A 27,245-nucleotide genomic window follows, 5' to 3' on the forward strand; every position below is an offset into this window, starting at 1 on the left:
TAGATTTCGGCGGGCGTAGCGTATCTCAGATACACTATGCCACCGTAAGTTAGAGCAGCAGGTCCTGTATTCACAAAGAGGTTGCGCTCTAACTTATGGCGGCGTAGTGTAACTGGGCTGGCGTAAGCCCGCCTAATTCAAAATAGGCTGGTTGGGGGCGTGTTTTATTGACCCCGCGTATTTGCCGTTTCTAACGAATGGTGCATGCGCCGTCCGTGGATGTATCCCAGTGCGCATGCTCGAAATTATACTGCAAAGACTCATTGGTTTCAACGTGAATGTAACTTACGCCCAGCCCCATTCACGGACGACTTACGCAAACTACGTAAAACGCGAAAAATTCAATGCGGTTCCGACGTCCATACTTAACATTGGCTGCGCCATCTTTTTGGTGGTTTATCTTTGCGCCTGAAAATGCCTTACTTAACCACTTCCCGACCCCCGCATGTATATGTACGTCCACAATATGGCACGTACAGGCACATGGGCGTACACGTACGTCCTCGCCTATTAGCGGGTGGGGGGTCCGATCGGGACCCCCCCCGCTACATGCGGAGGTCGGGTCCGCTCGGGGAGCGATCCGGGACCACGGCGCGGCTATTTGTTTATAGCCGCTCCGTCGCGATCGCTCCCCGGAGCTGAAGAACGGGGAGAGCCGTGTGTAAACACGGCTTCCCCGTCCTTCACTATGGCGGCGCATCGATCGCGTCATTCCCTTTATAGGGAAGACACGATCGATGACGTCATTCCTACAGCCACACCCCCAAACAGTTGTAAACACATACTAGGTGCACCCTAACTCCTACAGCGCCACCTGTGGTTAACTCCCAAACTGCAACTGTCATTTTCACAATAAAGAATGCAATTTAAATGCATTTTTTGCTGTGAAAATGACAATGGTCCCAAAAATGTGTCAAAATTGTCCGAAGTGTCCGCCATAATGTCGCAGTCACGAAAAAAATTGCTGATCGCCGCCATTAGTAGTAAAAAAAAAAAAAATAATAAAAATGCAATAAAACTATCCCCTATTTTGTAAACACTATAAATTTTGCGCAAACCAATCGATAAACGCTTATTGCGATTTTTTTTACTAAAAATAGGTAGAAGAATACGTATCGGCCTAAACTGAGGAAAAAAAATGTTTTAATATATGTTTTTGGGGGATATTTATTACAGCAAAAAGTAAAATATATTGGATTTTTTTCAAAATTGTCGCTCTATTTTTGTTTATAGCGCAAAAACTAAAAACCGCAGATGTGATCAAATACCACCAAAGGAAAACTCTATTTGTGGGGAAAAAAGGACGCCAATTTTGTTTGGGAGCCAGGTCGCACGACCGCGCAATTGTCTGTTAAAGCGACGCAGTCCCGAACTGTAAAAACACCTTGGGTCTTTAGGCTGCATATTGGTCCGGGGCTTAAGTGGTTAAACGGCGTATCTTTACTGCGACGGCCGGGCATACGTTCGTGAATAGGCGTATCTAGCTGATTTACATATTCTAGGCGTAAATCAGCGTACACGCCCCTAGCGGCCAACGTAAATATGCAGTTAAGATACGACGGCGTAGGAGACTTACGCCGGTCATATCTTAGCAATATTTAAGCGTATCTCAGTTTGAGAATACGCTTAAATATACGACGGCGGGGATTCGGACTTACGACGGCGTATCTACTGATACGTCCGTCATAAGTCTACATGAATCTGGCCCTTAGTGTGTATGGGGCTTAAGTCTAAGGCATGCATACTTGGAGTACTGAAATATTTACACCCAGTATCTCATATATGGACATGTTTATCCCTTGTGTGCTTTACAGGCAACACTACAACATTTCAGTGACCAGATGCTTCATTACAGTTGAAGATGATCAAATCAGCGCTTAATTAGATTTGAAGGAACCATGTCACAAGTGAATAGCCTTTAAATGGAATCCCAACAAAGATAATTACCTTTTCAGGAAACTCCAATAGCTGCTGTAGGATACTTACTAGGCTTTGGGGTCATTACGAGTCTATACTGATTTGCAACTAGCATGTTGAATGCAAAAAATATAACAAAATGCCTGTGATAAACTTAAAAAACAATCCTCTTGTAATAATGGTAATTGAGGCGCCATCTGGCAGTTACTCACATGACCAATACCAAATATTAATCACTTGGTCTCTGTCAATGCAGAGAGTCTTGAGGGCATAGCATCATCCTCCAAGAAACTCCAGTGGGGAGCATATTAAATATGTGACAGATTACCAGAGGGTGTCCAGATTGCTGTTATTACAGCATCGGATATATTGACAATGACATTTTTCTTATGTCTTGTTTGCTGAATTCGAAAATTAATTGTGCAAATATATATTTAATTATTAGTCTCTATTAAAGTGTATGAATACAAATTAGCAAGCATTTTTAAGATAGGCATCAGTAACAGTAGAAACATGTTGATCTAGAAACAATTGAAGTATGGATTAATTTGAATGGACTAATCTGTGAATGTCATTGTATAGTTCTTAGTTTAAGACCCCTTTTACACTAAGGCGTATTTCAGTTGTTTGAGCGCTAAAAATAGCACCTTTAAAGCTCCTGGAAAGCGCCTTACCTGCCTCCAGACTCCAGACTCTCAGCTATCCCCATGTAATATCTCCAGCGGGCTGGGCCGAGATTCCCCTGCTGACATCAGCCAGGGAGGAGGGGAGGAAAGGAGCTAAGAGCCCGGAGTCATGTGAAGGTAGAAGTCCTTTTTTTTTTTTTATAAAGCATAGGCACTAGGACACAGATTTTTATCTGACAGAGGGGATGATATACAGGTCAGTTAGTTTTGAAGCAGTAGGAAGAGAAGCAGGTCAGTGATAGTGAGAGATGACAGGCAGGGAGGGGAAGGTGAGAACAGAGGGAGACACAGGAGAGCTGCAGATAGCACTTACACTTACACTGACAATGCTGCTCAGCAGCCCTGATATATTGTGGTCAGTGTACAGAGGGGAGGGTAGAAACTGACAGGATCAGCCAGGTATTTCAGGTGATAAAGGGGGCCAAAATACACAGCACAAGTACTGTGCTGTTGTAACGATCCTGCCTTGATATGGATTTATTTAAATTGGATCTCAGCTGCGGAGGTTTCTCAGAATTAACCAAGAGTCACTCTATAACTGGTTAAAGAGTTAATGGTTGAATCATCACAACCTCAGGTAGATTCCACAATAACAGTTGCTTATTACTTCATAAGCTAAATAGAGTTTGCAGTTCATATGAAAGTATATATATGTATATCTGAGCAAATTGCTTAAATGGATACGGGCAATTACTGAAGTAAATATCACTGGTACAGTACAATGCTTACTGTTCAAGCCTAGGACAGCCTAGAGATGAGTATAAAGCACAGTTTGCTATAATATAGTCTGCCAAGTGCAAATAAGGGAGAGAGTAACAGACAGAGTTCCTTTGCAGTTCAGTTCAATATTGCCTAAATGACATTTGAATCAGTATTAGGATACTTGCGGTACTGCTGTCTTCAGTTGGAGGAATTGTAGCTGACACCTTGGCTGAAGGTAACTGTGAAGCTTCCAGGTAAGCAGTAGATCCAAGCTGGAGAGGGATGCCTGAAGTGCTGATGCCTGGGGAGGGTTGGTAGAGCCTGGAGCGGTTCTGTAGCAGGCTGGGCTGGATGAAGAATCCCAGGATTAGGCAGCAGGTTCACTGGTGAGGCTCCAGGGGTTTGCAGGTGACGGCAGGGGTCCAACAAAATAGCGCAACACCCTTGCTGCAAGTTTAAATAGCCCGCGCAGCGCGGGAAACGAGGAAACACGCTGGGCGCGCTTCCGCGTTCCAGCGTGGAACGCAAGCCGCGGCGCACAGGAAGTGATGCGACAGAGTCAAGGAGAGTCAAGGAGACGAGTGCAGCTGCCTGTACCAGGCAAGGCTGCACTCGTCTTGCTTAGTATAACGCCAGTGGCGTTACATACTCCCCTCTTCAATGGGGCACCACCAGTGCCAATAATAGGCGAAGAACGAGTGGGGTACCTCTGATTGGAATTGTCTAATTAAACGGGGAGCATGAAGGTGAGAAGAATTTTCCCAAGAATCTTCAAGTTGGGAGTAACCTTTCCAACGTATTAAATATTGGATGTCAGAGCCTCTTTTTCTAGAATCCAGAATCTTTTCTACTTCATATTCTGTTTCACCCAGAACTTCAACTGGTGGAGGAGGTCGTGCAATTCTATTGGGAAATGGATTGGGTACATAAGGTTTTATAAGGGAGACATGAAAAACTGGATGTATCTTCCAATCAAGGGGTAAATGTAGTTTTACTGCATTAGGGTTAATCACTTGGGAAATAGGATATGGACCTATGAATTGACGACCCAACTTTTTCGATGGTAGGTTTAAACGTAGATTTCTGGTAGAAAGCCAAACTAGATCTCCAACGTTGTAAGCAGGAGGTACTGATCTATGAAGATCATAGTTACGTTTTTGTCGTGATTGAGCAGCTTCTAGGTTTGACCGTATGATTGGAATTGTGTTTTTTAGGGTGGTGAGATAATCGTCTACTGCAGGTACTTTGTTTGAAAGAAATGAAGTTGGTAAACTGTTTGGGTGAAACCCATAGTTGGCAAAAAATGGTGAGAGTAGTGACGAAGAGCTGGTTGAATTATTGTATGCAAATTCCGCATGGGGAAGCAGTTGGAACCAGTCATCTTGGAGATGAGTACAGTAACAGCGCAAATACTGTTCCAAGATCTGGTTAATGCGTTCTGTCTGTCCGTTTGTTTGGGGATGATAAGCAGTGGACATCCTATGATCAATTTTTAGTGCTTTACACAAGGCTTTCCAAAACTTGGAAACGAATTGAGATCCTCGATCAGAGATAATCTGAGCAGGTAATCCATGCAATTTTAGAACATTGTTTATGAAAGCTGTTGCTGTCTCTAGTGAGGTTGGAAGATTTTTTAAGGGAATAAAGTGTGCCATTTTAGTGAATAGATCTACAGTGACCATGATGGTATTAGCCCCATTTGATCTGGGAAGCTCAACTATAAAGTCCATTGATACAACCTCCCATGGTCTGTTGGGTATTGGGATGGAGGCAAGAAGACCAAATGGCGGTTTCCTAGAGGGTTTGTTGCTAGCACAAATCTCGCAGGAAGAAACATATTCTTGAACCATTTTAGTTAATTGGGGCCACCAATAGTGTCTTTTAACAAGATGTATTGTCTTGGTGATTCTGGGATGACCAGCTAATGGAGAATCATGTAATTGTTTAAGTAATAATAACCGTAATTTTGGAGGGACACACAATTTGTCTTTTTAAGTGTATAATACATCTGTTTGTTTTGTAACACCATTAGGAAGCTCAGAAGCATCTGTGGATATGGTTTGCGAGAGTAACTGTTTAAAGGAAGTAGTTATTCCTATGAATCGGTTATCAGGAATGATAGAATGAGGTAGTAACTCGGTAGAGCAATCTTCATTCATGCGGGATAAGGAATCCGCTTTTAAGTTTTGTGTACCTGGTCTATAGGAGATCTGAAAATCAAATCGGTCAAAGAATATGCTCCATCTCACCTGACGGGCAGACAAGGTTTTGCAGGCCTTCAGATGTTGCAAATTTCGATGATCTGTCAAAATGGTGATCGGGTGTGTGGAACCCTCAAGAAGGTGTCTCCAATTGGCTAGAGCATCTCTAATTGCTAGGAGTTCTTTTTCTCCAATTGGGTAATTCCTCTCTGCACTGGTTAAAGTTCTGGAATAAAAAGCCACTGGATGTAAAGGTTCCGACACACTTTGTTGCTGCGAGAGTACTGCGCCTAATGCGAAATGTGATGCATCAACTTCTACAATGAAGAAGAATGAAGGGTTGGGTAGTTGGAGGATTGGAGCAGTAGTATAGGATCGTTTGAGTGTCTCAAAAGCTACTTGCGCCTCATTTGTCCATTTGAAAGGTGTATTTTTACTTGTTAACGCATTCAGGGGCTTCACAATCTGTGAGAAGTTTTTAATGAATTTACGGTAATAATTTGAAAAGCCAAGGAAGCGCTGCAAGGTTTTCCTAGATTGGGGAACTGGCCAGGAGAGAATACAATCTACTTTTGAATCGTCCATCTGTATTCCTTCCGGGGTGATTTGGTACCCAAGGAAAGAAACCCTGGTCTGACTAAAGACACATTTTTCGAGTTTAACGTAGAGGCAATGTGTTCTGAGCCTGCCTAAAACCCATCTGACATGCTTAGTATGTTCTTCAAAGGTATCAGAATAAATCAAGATATCGTCCAGATAGATCACAACACAAACGTCCAGTAAATCACGGAAAATGTCATTAATAAAACGTTGGAAAGTTGCAGGTGCATTTGACAAACCAAATGGCATCACTAAGCACTCAAACAGACCGTAGCGAGTTTTAAAAGCAGTCTTCCACTCGTCGCCTGGACGAATTCTGATTAAATTGTAAGCACCCCTGAGATCTAGCTTTGTGAAAATCTTGGAAGTTTGCAGCCTTTCTATCAGTTCTGGAATTAGTGGCAATGGGTAACGATTCTTTATCGTGATGTTATTCAATAAACGATAATCAATTACAGGTCTGAGAGATCCGTCCTTTTTTTTAACAAAAAACATGGCAGCACTAGCTGGGGAAGTAGAGGGTCTAATAAAACCCTTTCTAAGATTGTCATCCAGGTATTCCTTAAGATAAACCAGTTCAGGCTGTGATAATGGGTAAATTCTAGCAGTGGGAATAGTAGCCTCTGGAATTAGATCAATAGGACAATCATAAATTCTATTAGGTGGAAGTGTCTCAGCATTGGTTTTGCTGAAGACATCCGAGAAGTCCATTAAATAAGACGGAACACCATCGGCGTTTACATTATTTAAAAGAGAGTTATGTGAGGGATAGCAAGTATGTTTACAGTAAGGAGAATCTAAACAAAGTGAAGTTTTAGACCAATGAAAGGTTGGTTGATGGATGTGCAACCATGGTAACCCTGGGAATAAGGGCGATGGGATGATGTCAAACACAAGGTTCTCCATATGTGCATTATCACATGTGACTAATAATGGGGCAGTTTGAGACAGTACTGGACCAGAGGGGGATTTAGATCCGTCAATGAAGGTGACAGACAAGGGGTTTTGCTTTAACTCAGAAGGAATTTTATTTAAATTAACAAAACTTAAATCAATAAAATTGCTACAAGCACCAGTATCGACCATCGCGTCAATGGTGGTTCTATCTTGGTCCCACTGTAAAGTAAGGGTGAGAAAGATATATTGGTTAATGTTTGGATGAGTTCTGGGTTCTGTTAGGTTTAAACTACTAACATTTAAGTTGTTACCTTCAGTTTTACTTCTTAGAATGGGGCAGGCAGAGACCATGTGGTCAGGGGCGGAATAGTAGAGACATAGATTGTTGCTTCTACGTCTCTGTCTCTCAGCTGGGGTCAGTGGACCTCTAATTGTACTAACTTCCATAGGAATTTCCTTGGGAGGTGACCTGGCCCTCCTGATTGGTGCTGGTTGATAGTAGTTAGCTCGTTCAGCCTTTCTTTCTCTAATGCGTCTATCAATTGAGAGGGAAAGATGCATAAGGTCTTCCAGAGATGCTGGAATTTCAACGCGTGCAAGCTCATCCTTGACGGACTCGGACAAACCAATGCGAAACTGATTCCTGAGAGATATATCTGTCCATAAAGTTTCACGACACCAGCATTTAAACTCTGAAATATAGTCCTCCATATGTCTCTTTCCTTGTCTCAAGTTCCTGATGGTATTTTCAGCGGTAAGCTGTTTGTTAGGGTCCTCATAGAGTAAGGACATTTCATATATAAAAGTATTGAGGGCGCCCAGTAGATCGCCATGCTCTTCAACATAGGCGTCCGCCCAAACTCTGGGTTCTCCTTTAAGATATGAAATTAAAGTCAAAATTCTGACTCTGTCAGAATAATAAGTCCGTGGACGTAAATCAAACATTAACCGACATGAACTGATAAATTGACGAAAATTTTTCCTGTCACCAGAAAAGCATTCTGGGGGGCAGACTTTCGGTTCTGGTTGCTCCCCGGCCTGAGCAAAATTTTGATTCCTAAGGGCCTCGTTTTCTAAGCGGAGGTCAGTCAGATTAGCAGTAAGTGCGTCCACACGTTGTGATAAGCCCACTAAATGGTTTGCTAGTTCCGCTGGATCCATAATGTTAGGTTCCGCTATTATGTAACGATCCTGCCTTGATATGGATTTATTTAAATTTGATCTCAGCTGCGGAGGTTTCTCAGAATTAACCAAGAGTCACTCTATAACTGGTTAAAGAGTTAATGGTTGAATCATCACAACCTCAGGTAGATTCCACAATAACAGTTGCTTATTACTTCATAAGCTAAATAGAGTTTGCAGTTCATATGAAAGTATATATATGTATATCTGAGCAAATTGCTTAAATGGATACGGGCAATTACTGAAGTAAATATCACTGGTACAGTACAATGCTTACTGTTCAAGCCTAGGACAGCCTAGAGATGAGTATAAAGCACAGTTTGCTATAATATAGTCTGCCAAGTGCAAATAAGGGAGAGAGTAACAGACAGAGTTCCTTTGCAGTTCAGTTCAATATTGCCTAAATGACATTTGAATCAGTATTAGGATACTTACGGTACTGCTGTCTTCAGTTGGAGGAATTGTAGCTGACACCTTGGCTGAAGGTAACTGTGAAGCTTCCAGGTAAGCAGTAGATCCAAGCTGGAGAGGGATTCCTGAAGTGCTGATGCCTGGGGAGGGTTGGTAGAGCCTGGAGCGGTTCTGTAGCAGGCTGGGCTGGATGAAGAATCCCAGGATTAGGCAGCAGGTTCACTGGTGAGGCTCCAGGGGTTTGCAGGTGACGGCAGGGGTCCAACAAAATAGCGGAACACCCTGCCGTCCTTGCTGCAAGTTTAAATAGCCCGCGCAGCGCGGGAAACGAGGAAACACGCTGGGCGCGCTTCCGCGTTCCAGCGTGGAACGCAAGCCGCGGCGCACAGGAAGTGACGCGACAGAGTCAAGGAGACGAGTGCAGCTGCTTGTACCAGGCAAGGCTGCACTCGTCTTGCTTAGTATAACGCCAGTGGCGTTACAGCTGTATAACATGCTTTGAAGGAACAGGATCTTTATTTTTATTTATTTTTTGGGTTAACAAACGCTCAATAATTATTCATTAACATGCTTTAGTAGAAAGTCACATGGTTTGCATTTTGTACTTTGTGTCATTGCTGTAAAGGTCAGGGTTATTAATATAATTAGGATGTTTTTGTACTGACATACAGTTCATTAAGTAAGGTAATCCTATGCATTGGTACTTGTTTTTAAAAAAAAATCACAATTTGTAGCAAAACAAGAAAACCTTGAATTGCTATTTAGTAAAACTATTATGATGTTTATTGAATGCTAGACAAATGGCTCATAACATCTGAATTTAGTTTTTTTATGCAACCTATTTTGCGCTAATGTAGCTAGTGCAATTTGAATAGTTTAAAAGAAAAAAATATATATATTATTTATGTATCAAAAAAAACAAAACTATACATGGATCTTCTTACACCATCTTCTTACCCCATACACCAAAATGTTGGTTCAGTGTAGCTGGGGAATTTCATTTGCATGGAGTTTATTCTCACAAAGTTTATGGGAGCATGGCAATTGTTTATGATACTTGGTGATTTGGCAAACTAAATGTTGTTGTTTTTTTCTGTTAGTCTTTAAATGTTGTTTAAAACAGTTCACATTATTTTTGGCTTTAGATTGTTTAAGAGAGATATTTATTAGGTACAATACAGTTCTGCTGCACTCTGATGAGAATTATATTGCATCCAAAGGTGTGGACTTTGGATGCAATATAATATAGGCTAATGCCGTGTACACACGATCGGAATTTCTGTCAACAAATGTTCAATGGGAGCTTGTTGTTAGAAATTCTGATCGTGTGTAGGCTCCATCGGACATTTGCTGTCGGAATTTCTGACAACAAAAATTTGAGAGCTGGTTCTCAAATTTTCCAACAACAAAAATTTCTGAGCGTGTGTAGACAATTCCGACTTACAAAATTCCATGCATGCTCTGAATCAAGTATGAGACGGAAGCGCTCGGTCTGGTAAAACTAGCGTTTGTTATTGAGCACATTTGTCACGCTGTAACGGACTGAAAAGCACGAGGCTGAAAAGCGTGAATCGTCTCTCACCAAACCTCTACTAACACAAGATTAGCAGAAGGAGCCCAAAGGGTGGCACACTTGGTATTAAACTTCCCTTTTATTGTTGTCAGAATGTCCGATTGTGTGTACGCTGCATAAGTGTGCATAGGTATCTCAGTCAGTCATGTGCAGGTGTACCACAGGGGAACATCACTCATAAGATTCAGTGAGCCCTAAAAAAGAGTGTGGGGAGAATGTAATAGCATCTATTTAGGTGGACTACTGAGCATAGTCTGAAGAAGGTGGTGCCAGGAAGTTGTATGTATACATGTAGCCTTGTATCATAATAAAAGGCAACAAAACCAAATTGCATACAAATGTAAACAAAAAAAAATGTAAGTCAACATTAGGAATGGCACAGATGCTCCTCCTGAGTTACTATGGGCCTCTTGGCCGCTTCTCTGATTAATGCTCTACTTGCCCGGCCTGTCAGTTTAGGTGGATAGCCGTGTCTTGCTAGGTTTGCAGCTGTGCCCGACTCTTTCCATTTTCAGATGATGCATTGAACATTGTTTCATGAGATCTTCAAAGCTTGGGATATTTGTTAGAACCAAATTGTGCTTTAAACTTCTCCACAACTTTATCTCTGACATGTCTGGTGTGTCCCTTGCTCCTCATGATGCTGTTTGTTCATTAAGGTTCTCTTACAAACCTATGTGGGCTTCACAGAACAGCTGTATTTTTACTGAGATTCAATTATACACAGGTGGACTTCATTTGGTTAAATGCTAAATACAAATGCACACCGCACTTTTCAGATATTTATTTGTAAAAAAAATAATTGAAAACCATTTATAATTTTCATTCCACATCACAATTATTTGCTACTTTGTGTTGGTCTATTGCATAAAAAAAACAATAAAATAAGTTTATGTTTTTGGTTGTAGCATGACAGAATGTGGAAAATGTCAAGGGGTATGAATACTTTTCCAAGGCCCTGTATAATTAGCGGAGTTAAAAAATTGTGGTTAGCATTCATTTCACTTGAACTACACTGTTGATTTTATATTGCTAGCTCTATTTGAAACAGACGGAATAGATGTGACATTTAAAGGGTCAATAAAGCAAAAAAAATTATTTTCTTTAAAATAACAAACATGTTATACTTACCTCCACTGTGCAGTTCGTTTTGCACAGAGTGGCCCCGATCCACGTCTTCTGGGGTCCCTTGGCGGCTGTCTCTGGTCCTCCCCGCAAGAACTCATCACATTTATGCGAGAGAGCTCGCATGGTAATGAGTCCTTGTGGGCGCGCTCCCGTGAGACAGCAAACGGCCATAGCAGCTCGCTGTATCACTCGGCCCCGCCCCTCGGCGTGCCGCGTCACTGGATGTGATTAAAAGCAGCGCCAGCCAATGGCTGCGCTGCTCTCAATCCATCTGCTCTAGCCAATCAGCGGCCAGGCTGAGCGGCGAAGAGGATCTCGGGACCAAGCGTGGGACTTTCGAGGGGTCAGGTAAGTAAAACGGGGGCTCGGGGGGCCGGCATCATCAGATGTTTTTTCGCCTTATTGCATAGATTGCATTAAAGTGATTTTTTTTTCCTTTACAACTCCTTTAAGCATTCAGTGTAAATTATCCTAAGCTACATTACTGTAACTAGCCTTTAACATCTCAGAGGGTCTTTTAAAAGCCTTGTGATCACCAACCATTGCTGCAATTAATAGACATTTTACTATGCAAAGTGACTGTAGTGGGCATTCTTGTATATAGCTGAAGAGATGTTGTTTTCTTTTCTTGCTGCAAGTAATCTTGAAAAATAAATGTATTTCTGGATTATTCTACCCTAAAAAAAATGATTAGTCCAGGAAATACAAATTATAAATACAAATTGCATTTGGCAATTCCAATTACAGTCATTATTTTTTAAAGGGTGGCAAGTCTCATGGAAAAGGTTGTTTCTTTCATCATTTAATAAAATCATTGCCACAAGTAACAGAATCATATCATTCAAGTTATTATTACAGTGTCATCATTCTAGTACCATACAATTTACAGAAACTGTTTCTTTATGTTGCCATTAGTTGGTGGCACTAATTCCACTTTGCAAGGAAGTGAGAAAGAAATTCATGCAGCTCCCTGTAATGGTGTTACTGATTCTCTACATTTGTTTCACACTGTGTGCTTGAGAGTAGATTTGCGAAGTTCTGTTGCAAAATCTTAATAAACTAACCAAGGGTATTATATATCAAGTAATGTCAGGAATCATTTAATTGATAACTTTTATAGAAAGGTAATTATTATTAATCAGAAGAAATACATATTAATCCTTTAAATTATGCTTAAATATGGGTTAAACATATGAGTTATAGAAACTAAAGAAGAACAAAAATAGAGAATGAGTGCAACATTTAAAATTCAATCAAAACCAAACATAATATATATTATATATCAAAAGAGTGTTTTTTATAGTGTATGTCTAGCCCAATAATTTTTTGATAGAATGGGAAAGAAGTATAACCACTGTCAGATTTCTACTGCTAGGGCATAACTAATCCTTATCAGTTGTTGCATCAATATACACCAATCAGCCATAACTTTATGGCCACCCACCTAATATAAAATAGGCCCCCCTTTTGCCACCAAAACAACCAATTTTGTCACCAAAACATGGATGCTACTAGATCTCTGAAGGTATACTATGCTATCAAGCATCAAGCCATTGGTAGCAGATCCTTTAAATTCTGTATGTTGTGAGGTGGGGCCTTCATGGATCACACTTGTTTTTCCCACAGATGCTTGATTGGATCGAGAGCTTGAGAATTTGAAGGCCAAGTTAACATGTCAAGCTCATTGTTGTGTTCCTCAAACCATTCTTGAACCATTTATGTAGTTTAGCAGAGTGCTGTCATGGATATGCAGTAATGTCTGTCAGCTTACCTTGCTCTCCATGTGTTCATCTTATAGGCCAGGCCCTCTCACATGGCTGCCTTTATCATCTCTCCTTCCTGTATGGCTCCACCCCAGGCCATTCCAGGAACTCTATATTAACCAGTGCACTGCAGGTCTGCATTGCTGATCAACATTGTTTGTTAGTATTGTGTTCCTGTTTGCCGTGTGCTATGTTATCTCTGTTATCTCTGTTTACCGATTTTGGCTTGTCTCCGACTACTCCTGTTTGCCTGTGACCCTGACCCTTGGCCTGTCCCTTGGTTATCCTCGTCTGCTTGTGGCCCCAACCTCGGCTTACCCTTCACTATCTCTTGTGTCCTGAGTGGCTGCTTCCCTTCTCTCCCTACGGAGCGTGACCTAGGGGACTCCGGGGGCCGCAACCTGGATCCAGTTGCAGCGAAGGCCATCCTCACCACTAGAGGCTCTGGTGAATACCAGCTGGATCTTAGACTCCGTGCCCTGAAGAATCTTGGGCTCAAGCTTCCTGTAGGATCCATGTTTGTGCCCCAGCGAACCTCTCCTCCATATCCACTCTGTGGTCCATCCGCAGCAGTATGCTATAGGGTTCACTACCTTGTGGGGGGATGTTGGCTCAAGTGTGAGTTGCATCCTCCCAGCCTGTGTCCCCACTTGTGTGGCAACCTGAAACTGCACCTTGGTGCTATGTGTGGCAGTAGTGATGTGGTCCCAAGTTTGCATTTAAAGTGGTTGTATACTACCTATAAGTAGGTAGGAGATATTTACCTTGCCTGCAGCCACTGAAATTAGCGGCGCATGCGCTATGAAGCTCTGGTGGATGCTGCCCAACCTTGCCAAACACAGAAGGGAAAATGTCAGCTCCCTCGACTGTGACTGGAATATAATGCCAAAACGTAATTCTAAGGTAAGTATTTCATAATGAGCTGGTAGGCGGTGTATACTAGCTCATTATGCCTTTTACTTACAGGTTTTCTTTTTTTTGCAGGTATACAACCACTTTAAGCTTGCACCTCTAGCAGGAGCTCATGTGGTTGATAGGCTACATTTTTTGATACAACTTCCAGTTCTGGATGGCATCAGTTATGGGGATGCTGAATCTGGCCTGATGGTCATGTCACTATCTGAGTTCCCCTGAGTTGGAGGACACCAGTGGTTTGTACATACTTGGCTCGTCATATGTAGGTAGGAAAAAAAAAAAGAAAAGGAAAACCCTGCCTCGATGGGAGGCATCCCACGACTGCAGCCTTTTTTCGCTGACAAGTCTTATATAGCTGAGGGCGGGTCAATCCAGTGATGTAAGTGGATGATCTGGGGGTCCCCTTGTTAAAAGGGGCTTCCAGATTTCAATAAGCCCCGCACCCATAGACCCCCACAACCATCGGCAAGGGTTGTGGGGAAAAGGCCCTTGTCCCTATCCACATGGGGACAAGGTGTTTTGGGGGAACCCCAAAGCACCCTCCCCATGTTGAGGGCATGTGGCCTGGTACAGTTCAGGAGGAGGGGTGCTCTCTCATCCCCCCTTTTCCTGCTGCTTGCCAGGTTGCATGCTTAGATAAGGGTCAGGTATGGATTTTTTATTTTGGCACAGGATTCCCCTTAAAATCCATACCAGAGCTGAAGGGCCTGGTAATGGACTGGCGGGAAACTCATGCCATTTTTTTCCAATGTTTATTGCCAGGATCTGGCAATACATTACAGCCGCGAGCAGTTTTGAATAATTTTTTTTCTTTACAAATGTCATTTTTCTGCTCTCATTCATAACACTATGTATTATGTAAGCAGCCTACATAGTGTGGAGCATGGACTCAGCAGTCTCACAGTTTATTATGGGGCTTTCCGCGGACACTTGAATTTCCCGCGAATGTCCCATAACGTTATAAATTTGGCAAATGGGTGAACACTCGATGTTCGAGTCAAACTTACGTTCCACTCGAACATCAGGCTCATCCCGTCGGAATTCCGATGTGAATTTGGTCAGACAAAGGTCCGATCGTGTGTATAGGGCTTTACTTTTCTCTTTCCAACTTTCCGCTCACTATACAAGAAATTCTGTCTGCATCAGCTGCCACATCTGCAGACTCGAGCTCTAGGGTTGTAATTCTGAGAGGCTCCTATAAAAAACTGTTGAAATACTGTTTAAGCAGTATATACAACATTCCTTTGTTTTTGATGATGTGGTTTAGCTTATGATGTCTGAAAGGGAATGAATTCTGTGTGTAGCATATTACTTTTATGGAAATCTGAACAATATAAACTTTATTTTTTGGTTCTACAAAGCTTTTTTTTTATGTGATTTAGGAAAAAAAGCCTATAAGAAATTGTAAAAATACTACATACAGTATAATGAAATGTGGTGATACTGCGCTGTCAGTAAACAAATATTAAAAATGCTGCAACTTTAAATGTGAGACACACACAAAATAAACATATATAGAAAAAATAAGCTGTGCAATAGATGTGATAATTAAAACAAAAAACCAACAAGCATAAAAATGTGAATGATTGTACTATTGGTGTGTTGAAATCACTACAATAAGTAGGTTGCCCTATTTGTATCACATTCTAATGAGTCCCAGTGAAAAAGTGAGCAAATGTCCTATTTCCCAAAAAGGACGCATCAGATGATGGTCAAAAACTGAAGATGTACTGTTCTCCTACATGTAAGTTGGTGACATCAAACCAAAAGAAACCGCAGAACAGTGATGTGATAGAAAGGAAATCCTCCACCTTCTTAAATAACTGCCTCTTACCGAAAGGGAAGATCCCAACCAGAGATCTTCTGTTGGAGTGTGGCTTTCTAACCCAGCCTAGGGGTCTATGCAGCTGAATTTCGCTTCTCCGGTATCCAATTAGTCTCCCACCACTCACAAATGGTCAGATGTGATTACAACCAGGTGAGGAAGGAAAAAAGGCTGACATAGCGTAATCCAGTAAACATTTTAATGTAAAATTGAATAGATAAAATTGCACTTACAATATGAAGATAAAAAAAATTGAAAATTTGTAGCTGGCTGGCTAACACAGCCCGTTCACTCCGGGACTCTGTATGTAGTGATGATGTCAGCACACCACTTCACCCTACGTCGTTTCGTCACAAATGACTTTGTCTTGGGGTACAAAATGACGTACGGTGAAGCGGCGTGCTAACGTCATCACTACATACAGAGTCCCAGAGTGAACGGGCTGTGTTAGCTGGCCCGCTACAAATGTTTCCATTGCGATTTTTTTTATCTTCATATTGTAAGTGCAATTTTACATTAAAATGTTTACTGGATTACGCTATGTCAGCCTTTTTTCCTTCCTCACCAGGTTGTAATCACATCTCACCATTTGTGAGCGGTGGGAGACTAATCGGCCATCAGTTTGTGACCTCAAGCTAAAGTGCAGTAGGACAATGATTCAAAACACAGTAGCAAGTCCACCTCCAAATGGTTCAAACAAAGCAACATTTAGGTTTTGGAGTGGCCTAGTCAAAGTCTGGACTTAAATCCAATTGAGGTGCTGTATCATGACCTTACACAGGCCGTTCATTTATTTATTTATTTATTTATTAAAATTCTTAAAAGTACAAAAAAGTACAAAACGCAGTCAGTTACCCGTAGGCCTCGATGCGCCGAGAACAACAATACAGCAACAACCAAAAAAACACACACAGGCAGCGGAACAGATCAAATTTAAAATAGTAGCAGATCAAAGAACTATAAAAACCTATGTAATTCCATAGGCTAGACTGAAAAGCTCAGTTTTTAAAAGCTTCCTGAACTTAAAAAGATCATTCTCAAGCCTTAATTTTAGAGGCAGGGAGTTCCAAAACTGTGCTCCCTGGACCGCACTCGTCCTCCCTCCGCATTTTTTCTTACGAAATTTAGGAATCACCAAAGTTTCCAAATTAGCCGACCTTAAGGTACGGTTGGGCACATACTTGGTGAATTTTTCCTGCAGGTACACTGGCCCCTTGCCATGGGTAGCCCTGTGCACCATGCATCCAGTCTTAAACAGAACCCGTTCCTTCACGGGTAGCCAATGCAGGGCTCTCAGCGATGGCGTGATGTGGTCACGACGACCAACACCCGTGAGTAGCCTCGCAGCGGCATTCTGAATAAGCTGTAATTTGTGCATGATGTTATTAGGTAAACCCAGGTACAAAGCATTACAATAATCTAATCGACTTCCAATAATGGCATTGACCATGGAGATCTTATGCGATTCTTCAATGAAGCGAAAAGTCGACCTCAGGAGTTTCAAGTGGAAGTGACAAGAACTCACCACCTGGTTTACCTGTGGTCGTAGCGTCAATCTCTCGTCCAAGATGATTCCCAAATCCCTGACCTGGGTGACTGGCACTGGGACCGATGAAAACGAGTCCGGCCAGGTAGGGAAACCGCCCGACCATGGCTGATTGCATAAAACCACGCTGGAAAACCCTCCAATGTGGCTGAATTAAAACAATTCTTCAAAGAAGAATGGCCCAAAATTGCTCCACAGCAATGTGAAAGACTCATTACCAATTATTGCTAATTCTTGATTGCAGTTGTTGCCGCCAAGGGTGACACAACCAGTTATTGGGTTTAGGGGGCAATTACTTTTTCACATAAAGCCAGGCAGGTTTGGACAGCTTTTTTGCCTTAATAAATGAAACCATCATTTAAAAACTGCATTTTGTATTTACTTGGCCTATCTTTGTGTCATAAAAAAATTTGTTTGATGATCTGAGTCATTTAAGTATGACGAATATATTAAATGGCTTTTTCATGGTGCTAACATGTTTATGTACACACACACTTAATCTAATCCTCTTGAGGGCCTGATATAGAGAATAGGTATTTGTTCCTTTAAAGGAGTTGTAAAGGCAGAAGTTTTTTTTATCTTATTGCACTCTATGCATTAAGATAAAAATCCTTCTGTGTGTAGCAGCCTCCCGAGCTCCTCCTAACACTTACCCGAGACCCATCTCTGCCCAGCGATGTCTACAAGTCCCTCGGCTGTGTGGTACTCTCCCTCCTGATTAACTGAGACACGGCAATGGCGCCATTGACTCCCGCGTCTTTCAATCAAAGTTAGTTAGCCAATCGGGAGAGAGAAGGGGAGAAAGGCAGCTCTGTGTCAAGCTGCTTACTGAGGGGGCACTCGACAGGAGGGAGGGGCCAGGAGCAGCGAAGAGGGATCCGAGAAAAGGAGGAGTCGGACTGCTCTGTGCAAATGCATTGCAATAGAGCAGGTAAGTATAACATATTTGTTATTTTATTTATTTTTTAAACAAGACTTTACAATCACTTTAACATTGACTTGCAAGGAGAGGATGAATCATTGGTTGTATTAATGATTTGTTATCAATTTAAGCCCACTGTTTTTGCTTACCTCTATGCACATTCACATTTGGCCTCAAATCCTCATTTGTAATGATTAAAGTTCTATCTGTTGTAAATCTGCAAGGTAAACAATCTATGAATGCAGATAAATAAAGCTGGGCTAATTAAGTGATTACAGGGATGTTAAGTTCTAAAAACAGAAAATTCAAGCTTAAAAATAAAAAAATATATATAACAAAAACTCTCTCTCTCTCTATATATATGTTTGTTTATCAACAGGAAAGCATTTACACAAAATAAAACAATGGAACACTAACAATACAACAAACCCTTTAGAGAAAATGGTAAATGTGTCATATTATGTAGACCCAGTCACAAGGAAAGCATATGTCCCCAATCCTTACCAAATTAACCTGCAAAAAGAGGTTCACTCAAATAGACATGTGGAAATTATACATATATTCCACCAATCAACTATGTTAAATATAATTTAGCTTCATTTCTTTAAGACGTTTTCACATGTACTTGTGTCATAACAACTTTATGTTCAAAGAAATACATCTGCTGCTTTAAATCTTTTTTTAAATAGTTGAAATTGAGACTGACAGTTTTTTCTTACAGTACATTACATGGACATTACAGTCATATAAATTGCACAAAGATGCATAGACATGTGTTTTTTCATGCTTGAGATGCTTCAAAAAAGGAAATGCCTTGAGTTTTATAAAAGGAGATGTTTATTAATGCAACAAAATTCTTTCAGTTACAATTACAAATGTTCTTCGATAACATATGATAATAAAAATTTCTTTGCATGTTTGTGAAAAAATATAATACATGTTCCTTAGCTGAGAACACACTTAAAGCGGAGTTCCACCCTAAAATTTTATTTTCTATTAACAGCTTGCCTTTAATGTTAAAAAAACAAACATTTTACTCACTTCTATCTGGCTGTTACTAGGCAAATTTCGTAATCTACCTAGTTCCTGGTCCTAGGTGGTTCAACTTCCTGTCCTAAGACCCCACTCCCAATGATTTCTGGAATGATTGGGGAGCTATTAATATGTTTTAGGGACTATTTAATGTGATTAATTTTAGCTTGCAAAAAATAAAATAAAAAATTATGCCCAAAACCCCGCTTTAAAGGCATGATAAAACCAGTCTAACCAATAGTAAAGTAGCATAGAAAATTATTTTATAATAAAGGGATCAACATAGACATGCAAAGCCTGGAAAAACACCTTTGGATCCCGCAAAATTTAGACTCATCTCCCTACTAAATAGCGACATAAACATTTATGCTAAAGTACTGACCACCAGACTACAACCCCTTATAGGATCACTAATTCATCCAGACCAAGTAGGAATTATTGGAGGCAGACAAGCATCAGATGGCACAAGAAGATTCATTGATCTCATTCAATAGGCTGAACACCATCAAATGCCTTATTTGCTGTTAACCCTGGATGCAGAGAAGACGTTCGATCGGTTACATTGGGGATAATTTAGACAAGTATTGGGTGAATTTGGACTAACTGGATTCTTTGGAGAACACATTATGGCCTTATACTCTGTTCCTAGTGCTAAAGCATGGATTTCTCGTATGTTGTCTGACTCATTTAAGATAACTAATGCCACTAGACAGGGCTGCCTGTTGTCACCCCTAATTGTTGTCCTTGTTATTGAGCCATTAGCAGAGTCCATCCACACTTGCAAAATGACTGAGGGCATACATGTGGGCAGAGAGGAGCATAAACTCGGATTATATACCGATGACACCTTGATTGCTTTAACAAAGCCCCTATCTTCATTGCCAGCACTTCAAAACATCCTAAAAATGTTATCACCATATCGCTTTATAAGGTTAATGAATCTAAATCATTTATGCTCCTGGGATTACCTCCTTCTCTTGATCACACTCATCACAAATAACATACCTTGATATTAAATTGACATCTCCTGGTAGAAACATTTTTAAGCCTAACAACGTACTCTTGCTTAACAAACTATCAGAGCTTTGTAAAGACCTTTCTAAAGTCACAGCCTCTTGGGCAGGAAAAATAACCCTCACTAAAATGTTCCTCTTGCCTCATGTATTGTACTTTTTCAGGACAATTCCTCTACCCATATTATCCACACATCTTAATACACTGCAAACAATTATAGACAACTTTATTTGGGAGCACAAAAAAGCAAGAGTGAACATGTTATCTTTTTACACTCCAGGCAGCCTAGGAGCTCCAAACCTTTCTACATATTACAAAGCGGTTATTTTAGACCAAACAAGATTCTGGTGGTCTCCATTGGCAGATAAAAGATGGCTCCTATTGGAGCAACACACACTAATCTCCAAGACTCTCTGGATACTATCACATTAACTCATAAAGTGCCTAGATCCTTCTTGGACACATGCCAACGCTACTTACCACACCTGGACTTCTACCCTCAGACTACTAGCACATGATCAACATGCAATCGACTCAAACACTCCACTATCTTCACTATCCTTGCTTATCCCAAATTCAAACACTTCCTCATGGAACTGTCAAGGACTCTCTCTGATGCCCACATGTACACACAACACATGCTACATCCATTCTGTGACTTAAACAAGAATGGCAATATTCCCTACAAAGACTTCTATAAATGTTTACAAATTTGCCACTTTCTGGCATCTTCAAAAAGAGGCAATGATCCTTTTTTAAAGGTTTTATACTAATTTTACACATCTGAAAGAACATTGAAAGGTGGAATACCGCTGATCTAGATATGTTTAAAGGCTCCATGATAGCATGGGAACGAGACTTGGAGATATTGCCTACAACACAGCAATGGCAGATAGCCCTCTATTGGCAGTTTACTTTGACTGTTCGGGTCTTTGGAAGAATGCCTGGATATTTACCTGTGTGGCAGGATCCTAGTGACATCATCATAATCGTCAATGATGTCACCAGGAGACCCCATGTTTTTCTTTTCTTTTTTTTTTAGGTGTGAGGTATCCCCATAAAATCCATTTAAGTCCAAAAGGAGTCTGGCATATTTTTTCTCATTCTTGTTGCTGGATGTACTGCAGCAAAAATGACATTCCTTGCCAGCATCTTAAAAAAAAAAAAAAACAATACACAGATGCCTCTAAATGTCCCCCAACAATACATACGACACCCATTGGTTCCTGTGTGCTGTTTTCTTTTTTTTTTTTTTTTTTACAAATAAGCTGTCTAAGTAATTTGCTGGTAATTTTAAAACATTTTATATTTCTATTTAAATGTCAGTGCTAAAAATATAACTTCTGCCAGCTTCATGGGATATTTTTGACACTTCCTTGCCTATTAGCAAAGAAAATAGACATTTTAATGTAACAGATTCTCTGATTGATTTCAATGGGTTCAGGTTTGGCAAACCCCTGCCAAACAAGAGCACAAGGCAGTTTAGCTCATCGCTAACTCTCACAAACTTCACTGCATCAATGTCAAACCTCATCAAAGCCCTAAATACGTGTGCTTATTTTTCAGGTCTGTGCATTTATTATTTCAAATTGTTGGCTTTAAATTTTAAATTTGCTGAAATACAAGTGAAAACCAATAAAGAAACTTGCCATACTGGTGGGACACATCCAACTTCCCTTTATCTGGGAATATTTCTAATGCTTTCTTATGAGACCCTCTACACTAGTGTAAACTATTCCACCCCCATGTGAATTGGTAAGGGGTACATTGTACCCCTACCATTTCACAAAAAACGTTTGGGTTGCTTTAGCTGATTCCGTGTTAGTAAAGGACGATTTGCGCTTTTTTGTCTGTTACAGCATGATGAATGTGCTTACTCCATTATGAACGGTAGTTTTACCAGAACGAGCGCTCCCGTCTCATAACTTGCTTCTGAGCATGCGTGGGTTTTTTCGTCGTTTTAGCCCACACACGATCATTTTTTACAACCCGAAAAACGACATAGTTTAAAAAAATAGTTTAAAAAAAATTATGTGAAGCCCACACACGATCATTTTAAATGACGTTTTTGAAAAACAACGTTTTCTTTCATGCTGAAATATGATCGCGTGTATGCGGCATCAGGATTGTTAAGCTGCAATATGTTTCATTTTTGTTTTTTCTTTTGGGTTTAATACTACTTTAACCACTTAAGGACCGAAGGATTTGCCTCCTTAATGACCAGGCCATTTTTTGTGATACGTTGCTTTAACTGACAATTGCGCGGGCGTGCAAAGTTATACCCAAACACAATTTATATATTTTTTTCCCACAAATAGAGCTTTCTTTTGGTGGTATTTGATCAAATCTATCCAATTTGATTGGATGGTGTATGGGGCTCTGTGGAAAATCGAATACTCCACCTGTGAAGGGCTGTGAGAGCAAGCTGCAGCAAGTTGCTTGTATGTATAACAGATGTGTCAGAATGCAGCAAAATTAAACAAAAGAAACCAAAATACAATATCTAGAAACAAAGGGCCAGATTCACGTAGAATCGCGGCGGCGTAACGTATCAAAGATACGTTACACCGCCGCAATTTTTCATCGCAAGTGCCTGATTCACCAAGCACTTGCGATGAAAACTACGCCTGCGGCCTTCGGCGCAAGGCGGGCCAATTTAAATGGGCGTGTGCCATTTAAATTAGGCGCGCTCCCGCGCTGGACCTACTGTGCATGCTCCGTTTCTTAACTCCCGCCGTACTTTGTGCGCCGTGATGTCATTTTTTTGAACGGCGACGCGCGTAGCGTACTTCCGTATTCCCGGATGGCTTACGCAAACTACGTTAAATTTTGAATTTCGACGCGGGAACGACGGCCATACTTTAGACAGCAATACACTTGCTGACTAAAGTTAGGGCACAAAAAAAACGACTAACTTTGCAACAGGAAACTAGACGATGTAGCGAACGCGAAAAACCGCTGTGGATCCGCTGTAACTCCTAATTTGCATACCCGACGCTGGTTTACGACACAAACTCCCCCCAGCGGCGGCCGCGGTACTGCATCCTAAGATCCGACAGTGTAAAACAATTACACCTGTCGGATCCTAGGGATATCTATGCGTAACTGATTCTATGAATCAGTCGCATAGATAGAAACAGAGATACGACGGCGTATCAGGAGAAACGCCGTTGTATCTCATTTGTGAATCTGGCCCAAAGATCCCAGAGGTGTGGGATGGTTCTAATCAATTAGTTTGCCACTAACTGCAGTCAGCTTTGCAAGGCTGCCTCTGCCAGGTTGGGAACCTAGAAGCTGAAAAGAGAAAAAGGGGAGCAGGAAAGAGGCAACCAATTAGCTGCTGGTGCAGTAATGATTTTATTGGGAATGTTTTTTAGCAGAAAGTAAAGATTTTTTTTTCAAAATTTTCAGCCTTTGTTTGTTTATAATGCAAAAAATAAAAACCACAGAGGTGACCAAATACCACCAAAAGAAACCTCTATTGTGGGAAAAAAGGAAAACGATTTTATTTGGATATTGCGATGCGCGACCGTGCAATTGTCGGTTAAAGCAACACAGTGCCGTATCACAAAAAAGTCATGGTCAGGAAGTGGTTAATAACCTTCCAGGGCTGAAGTGGTTAAATTATGTCTGTGCCCCCCTTCAAGCATATCTTACTTCTGTTTCAGTTTTGACACCCATCACCCAGACAGGAGGTCAACATTCCTCCATGTTTTTTATTGTTCCAGTGTCCATATTGTAGGATGTCCCCTAACTTCCTGTTCTGTATCAGTAAATAGGGAGATTTTTCGTGATCTGACCTGAATTGGCAGGAAGCAATAATTTAAACAAGAATATAAACAACTATGCAATGCTGACAAAGGTTGCAACCTATCCCCTTCCTATACAAAGTTAAAAAATATACTGGAGTTGTGCTTTAAATAGTGTATATTAGACTCAGTAAAATAATGAACATAAACATTTTCACCTACCACAATATCTATTAAATGTGTTTGTAAAATAATAAAAATGTGATTAGGAGATAAACATCTCCTCTGACTAGACAGCATTATAGCAGAAGAGTTGTAAATTCTTTTTTTATTAAACAATATGCTAATACACAAATTTAGCTATAACACAGATGCTCTCTTCTCACAAGAACAGATGATGATCTAAATAAGTAATCTATGTGCGTTCTTTCCATCTAGATGGCAACTCGTGGGAAATGAAGCCAAATGTGACATCACTGCTGGTACAGCCTGTTACAATTTCACTTTTGAGAAGACTGTTTTCATTGACAGATAGTACAGTGACGGGGAGGTGTCTTCCAATAAAAGTGCCAAAAACAGGTAATGTGCATTATAATGGATTTCAATTATTAATTTTATTTACAGTGTATATTATTAAAGTCACAATACAGTATATGACATTGTAGACATCCCCACAACAGGGGGTGTATATTTTGGTGAGGTAGCCTTCTATTTGGAAATCCATTTGTTAAATGATAGAGTGAAACAAACCTTGTTTTCTTCTGAAAAGAGCAAGCATGTTTTCTAACATTCTTGCAAGGTACTGTATATAGGTAATTTAGGGCCTAATCCACAAAAACCCGGCGCAACATATTTTTTCCCATTTAAGTTAAACAGCCGCAAAATCTCTACCTAAGTGCCCGATCCACAAAGCACTTACCTAGAAATTTTGACCGGTGTAACTTAAATTCGTCCGGCGCAAGGCGTTCCTAATTTAATGGGGCGAGTCCCATTTAAATTAGGCGCGCTCCCGCGCCGGGCGTACTGCGCATGCTCCCGACATCATTTTCCCGACGTGCTTTGCGCGGTTTTACATTGCGCCGGGTTTTAAGAATCGCGACGGGCGTAAAAAAAAAAAATGAGTTGCGGCAAAAAAAAAAAAAAAAGACAGCGACGTGGGATAGAAGGGTCTACTTTTACAAGGTGTAAACAGTTTAGGCCTTGTAAAAGCAGCCCTAATATTGCGACAGCAAACTAATACTTAAGCGTAAAAGCTTTGTGGATCTCCGTAAGTGCTAATTTGCATACCCGAAGCGGCATTTCGACGAGAAATGCCCCCATCGGCGGCTGCGGTACTGCATCCTAAGATCCGACAGTGTAAGTCCCTTACACATGTCGGATCTTCTGCCTATCTATGTGAAACTGATTCTGTGGATCAGTTCCATAGATATAAACAGGGCCTAATCCACAAAGCAGATGCGCCGACTTAACTCGAGATACGCGGCGTAATTAAAATTTACACGGCGCGTATCTTTGCGCCTGATCCACAAAACGAGATACGCCTTAAAATCATGTTTTTCCATCCTACCTAAAATAATTACACCGGCGCTTTTTCGTGCGCAAATTACGCTAGACACGCCGCTGTTTTGATAGGCAAAGATGCAAATGAGGGAGATAGGGCGATCCACAAAATTAAGTGTGTGCGCCGTAGATTACGCCCTCTGCGCTTCTGTTAGTTTCAATGTGTAAATTTACACTTTATAAAAGGTGCCCTAATTTTACACATGCCGTGTAAAGGTCAGCTAAAGCAACACCATTAAGGAAGAGCTGAGCACACACACTTGCTGGACTACAATATGTATGCCAACATGCCAGGGGCATCCATGCGCATAGCTAGGCTAGTGACTTCAGTGATGAGGGTACCCCCTCTTCTGAGGGAACAGCAGTCAGGAGACGCCTCGCAGAATGCATCTTTGCACAGTAAACACACACATTAATTATGTCACAATGAGAATGCATGAATGCACACCACTGTGGTCCCTAGCACAGACATATCACATGCACATCTAATTGGATTAGATCCAAGTACCCCCCCCCATTGGTACTTGGGAGCAGTAACGCCACGCCACGGCTCCAATTATGTTACTGTGCATTCATACACCATTCAGGGACCTGGGATCACTTCTCCCTGGTCCTGGGGATCCCTTCTCCACCAAAACTGAGGGTGACATCCTTATTTAATCAGGAATGCCACCCCCCCACATTCACACATCATTCACACACATAAACCAAATCATAAGTACAGTATAATAAACAAAATCATAAAAATATAAAAAAAATCATAAAAATCAAAAATCAAAAGTACCCCTGCAAATTAATTGCGGCGGCGATTGCTCCATCTGGGCTGCCCACGGGCACAGACACGGGCACGGCCACGGCCACGGCCAACCGGAGGATCTTCATGGGGGGTGTGTTAGCAGGGGAGGGAGTATCTTCGTGGGGAGGGTGTTAGCAGGGGAGGGAGTATCTTCATGGGGGGGTGGGTGAGCATGGGAAGGAGGAGCCTCCCCTGGTGTCTGTCCTCCTGCTGGCCTGCCCTCCAAGGCCACTGCTATCCTTGTCAGACAGAGAGTGAGAGCAGCCGCATTGGCCTGACCAGCCCTGGTATTGTCCTGCACAGCCTGGGTCAGGGCAGTCACCTCCTGGGCCACGCCTGTTGTGGCGGTCTGCAGCTCACACAAACATGTGATGACCGCCAATGAGTTTGTGGCCACATCACTGAGTGACTCCTTCATTACACCCAGGCTATGCTCCATCTGGGTCAGAGTCTCTTTTATCTGACCCAGATGGCGGGACTGCCGGGCATTGTCCTTTTGCAGACTGGCCGGCAGATGCTCGGCCACCCCCCTGGTCTCCTGGGTTGCCATCCTGCCTGCCCCTGAGGCTTGCGGCCTGTTGGGGGAGGAGTGGGAGGGGCTACCCCTGATGGTGGCCTGACTGCTGCCTGCCTCTGGGGTAGGCTCTGGGGTAGCCTCAGGGGTAGCCTCAAAGGTAGCCTCAAGGGTCATCATATCCGAGGCCAAAAGAACTTCCCGGCCAATCTCAAGATCTTCTTCCTCCACCCCCTCATCCTCCTCCCCCTCATCCTCCTCCCCCTCATCCTCCTCCCCCTCAACCTCCTCATGAGGGGAGGTTTGGCCACT

General features: G+C 41.6%; 1 protein-coding gene across 1 annotated transcript in view; it reads left to right on the forward strand.

The window, feature by feature from the left end:
- Nucleotides 1–27,245, forward strand: part of NAALADL2 (N-acetylated alpha-linked acidic dipeptidase like 2) — a 1,143,792-nt gene that overhangs the window by 740,066 nt on the left and 376,481 nt on the right. Inside the window, exon 6 of the mRNA XM_040349390.1 lies at nt 24,502–24,642. Coding sequence (XP_040205324.1) covers nt 24,502–24,642 — 141 coding nt within the window. The remainder of the gene's footprint in view (nt 1–24,501; nt 24,643–27,245) is intronic.

This window comes from Rana temporaria, chromosome 4 (genome assembly GCF_905171775.1).
Source record: "Rana temporaria chromosome 4, aRanTem1.1, whole genome shotgun sequence".
Taxonomy (NCBI): domain Eukaryota; kingdom Metazoa; phylum Chordata; class Amphibia; order Anura; family Ranidae; genus Rana; species Rana temporaria.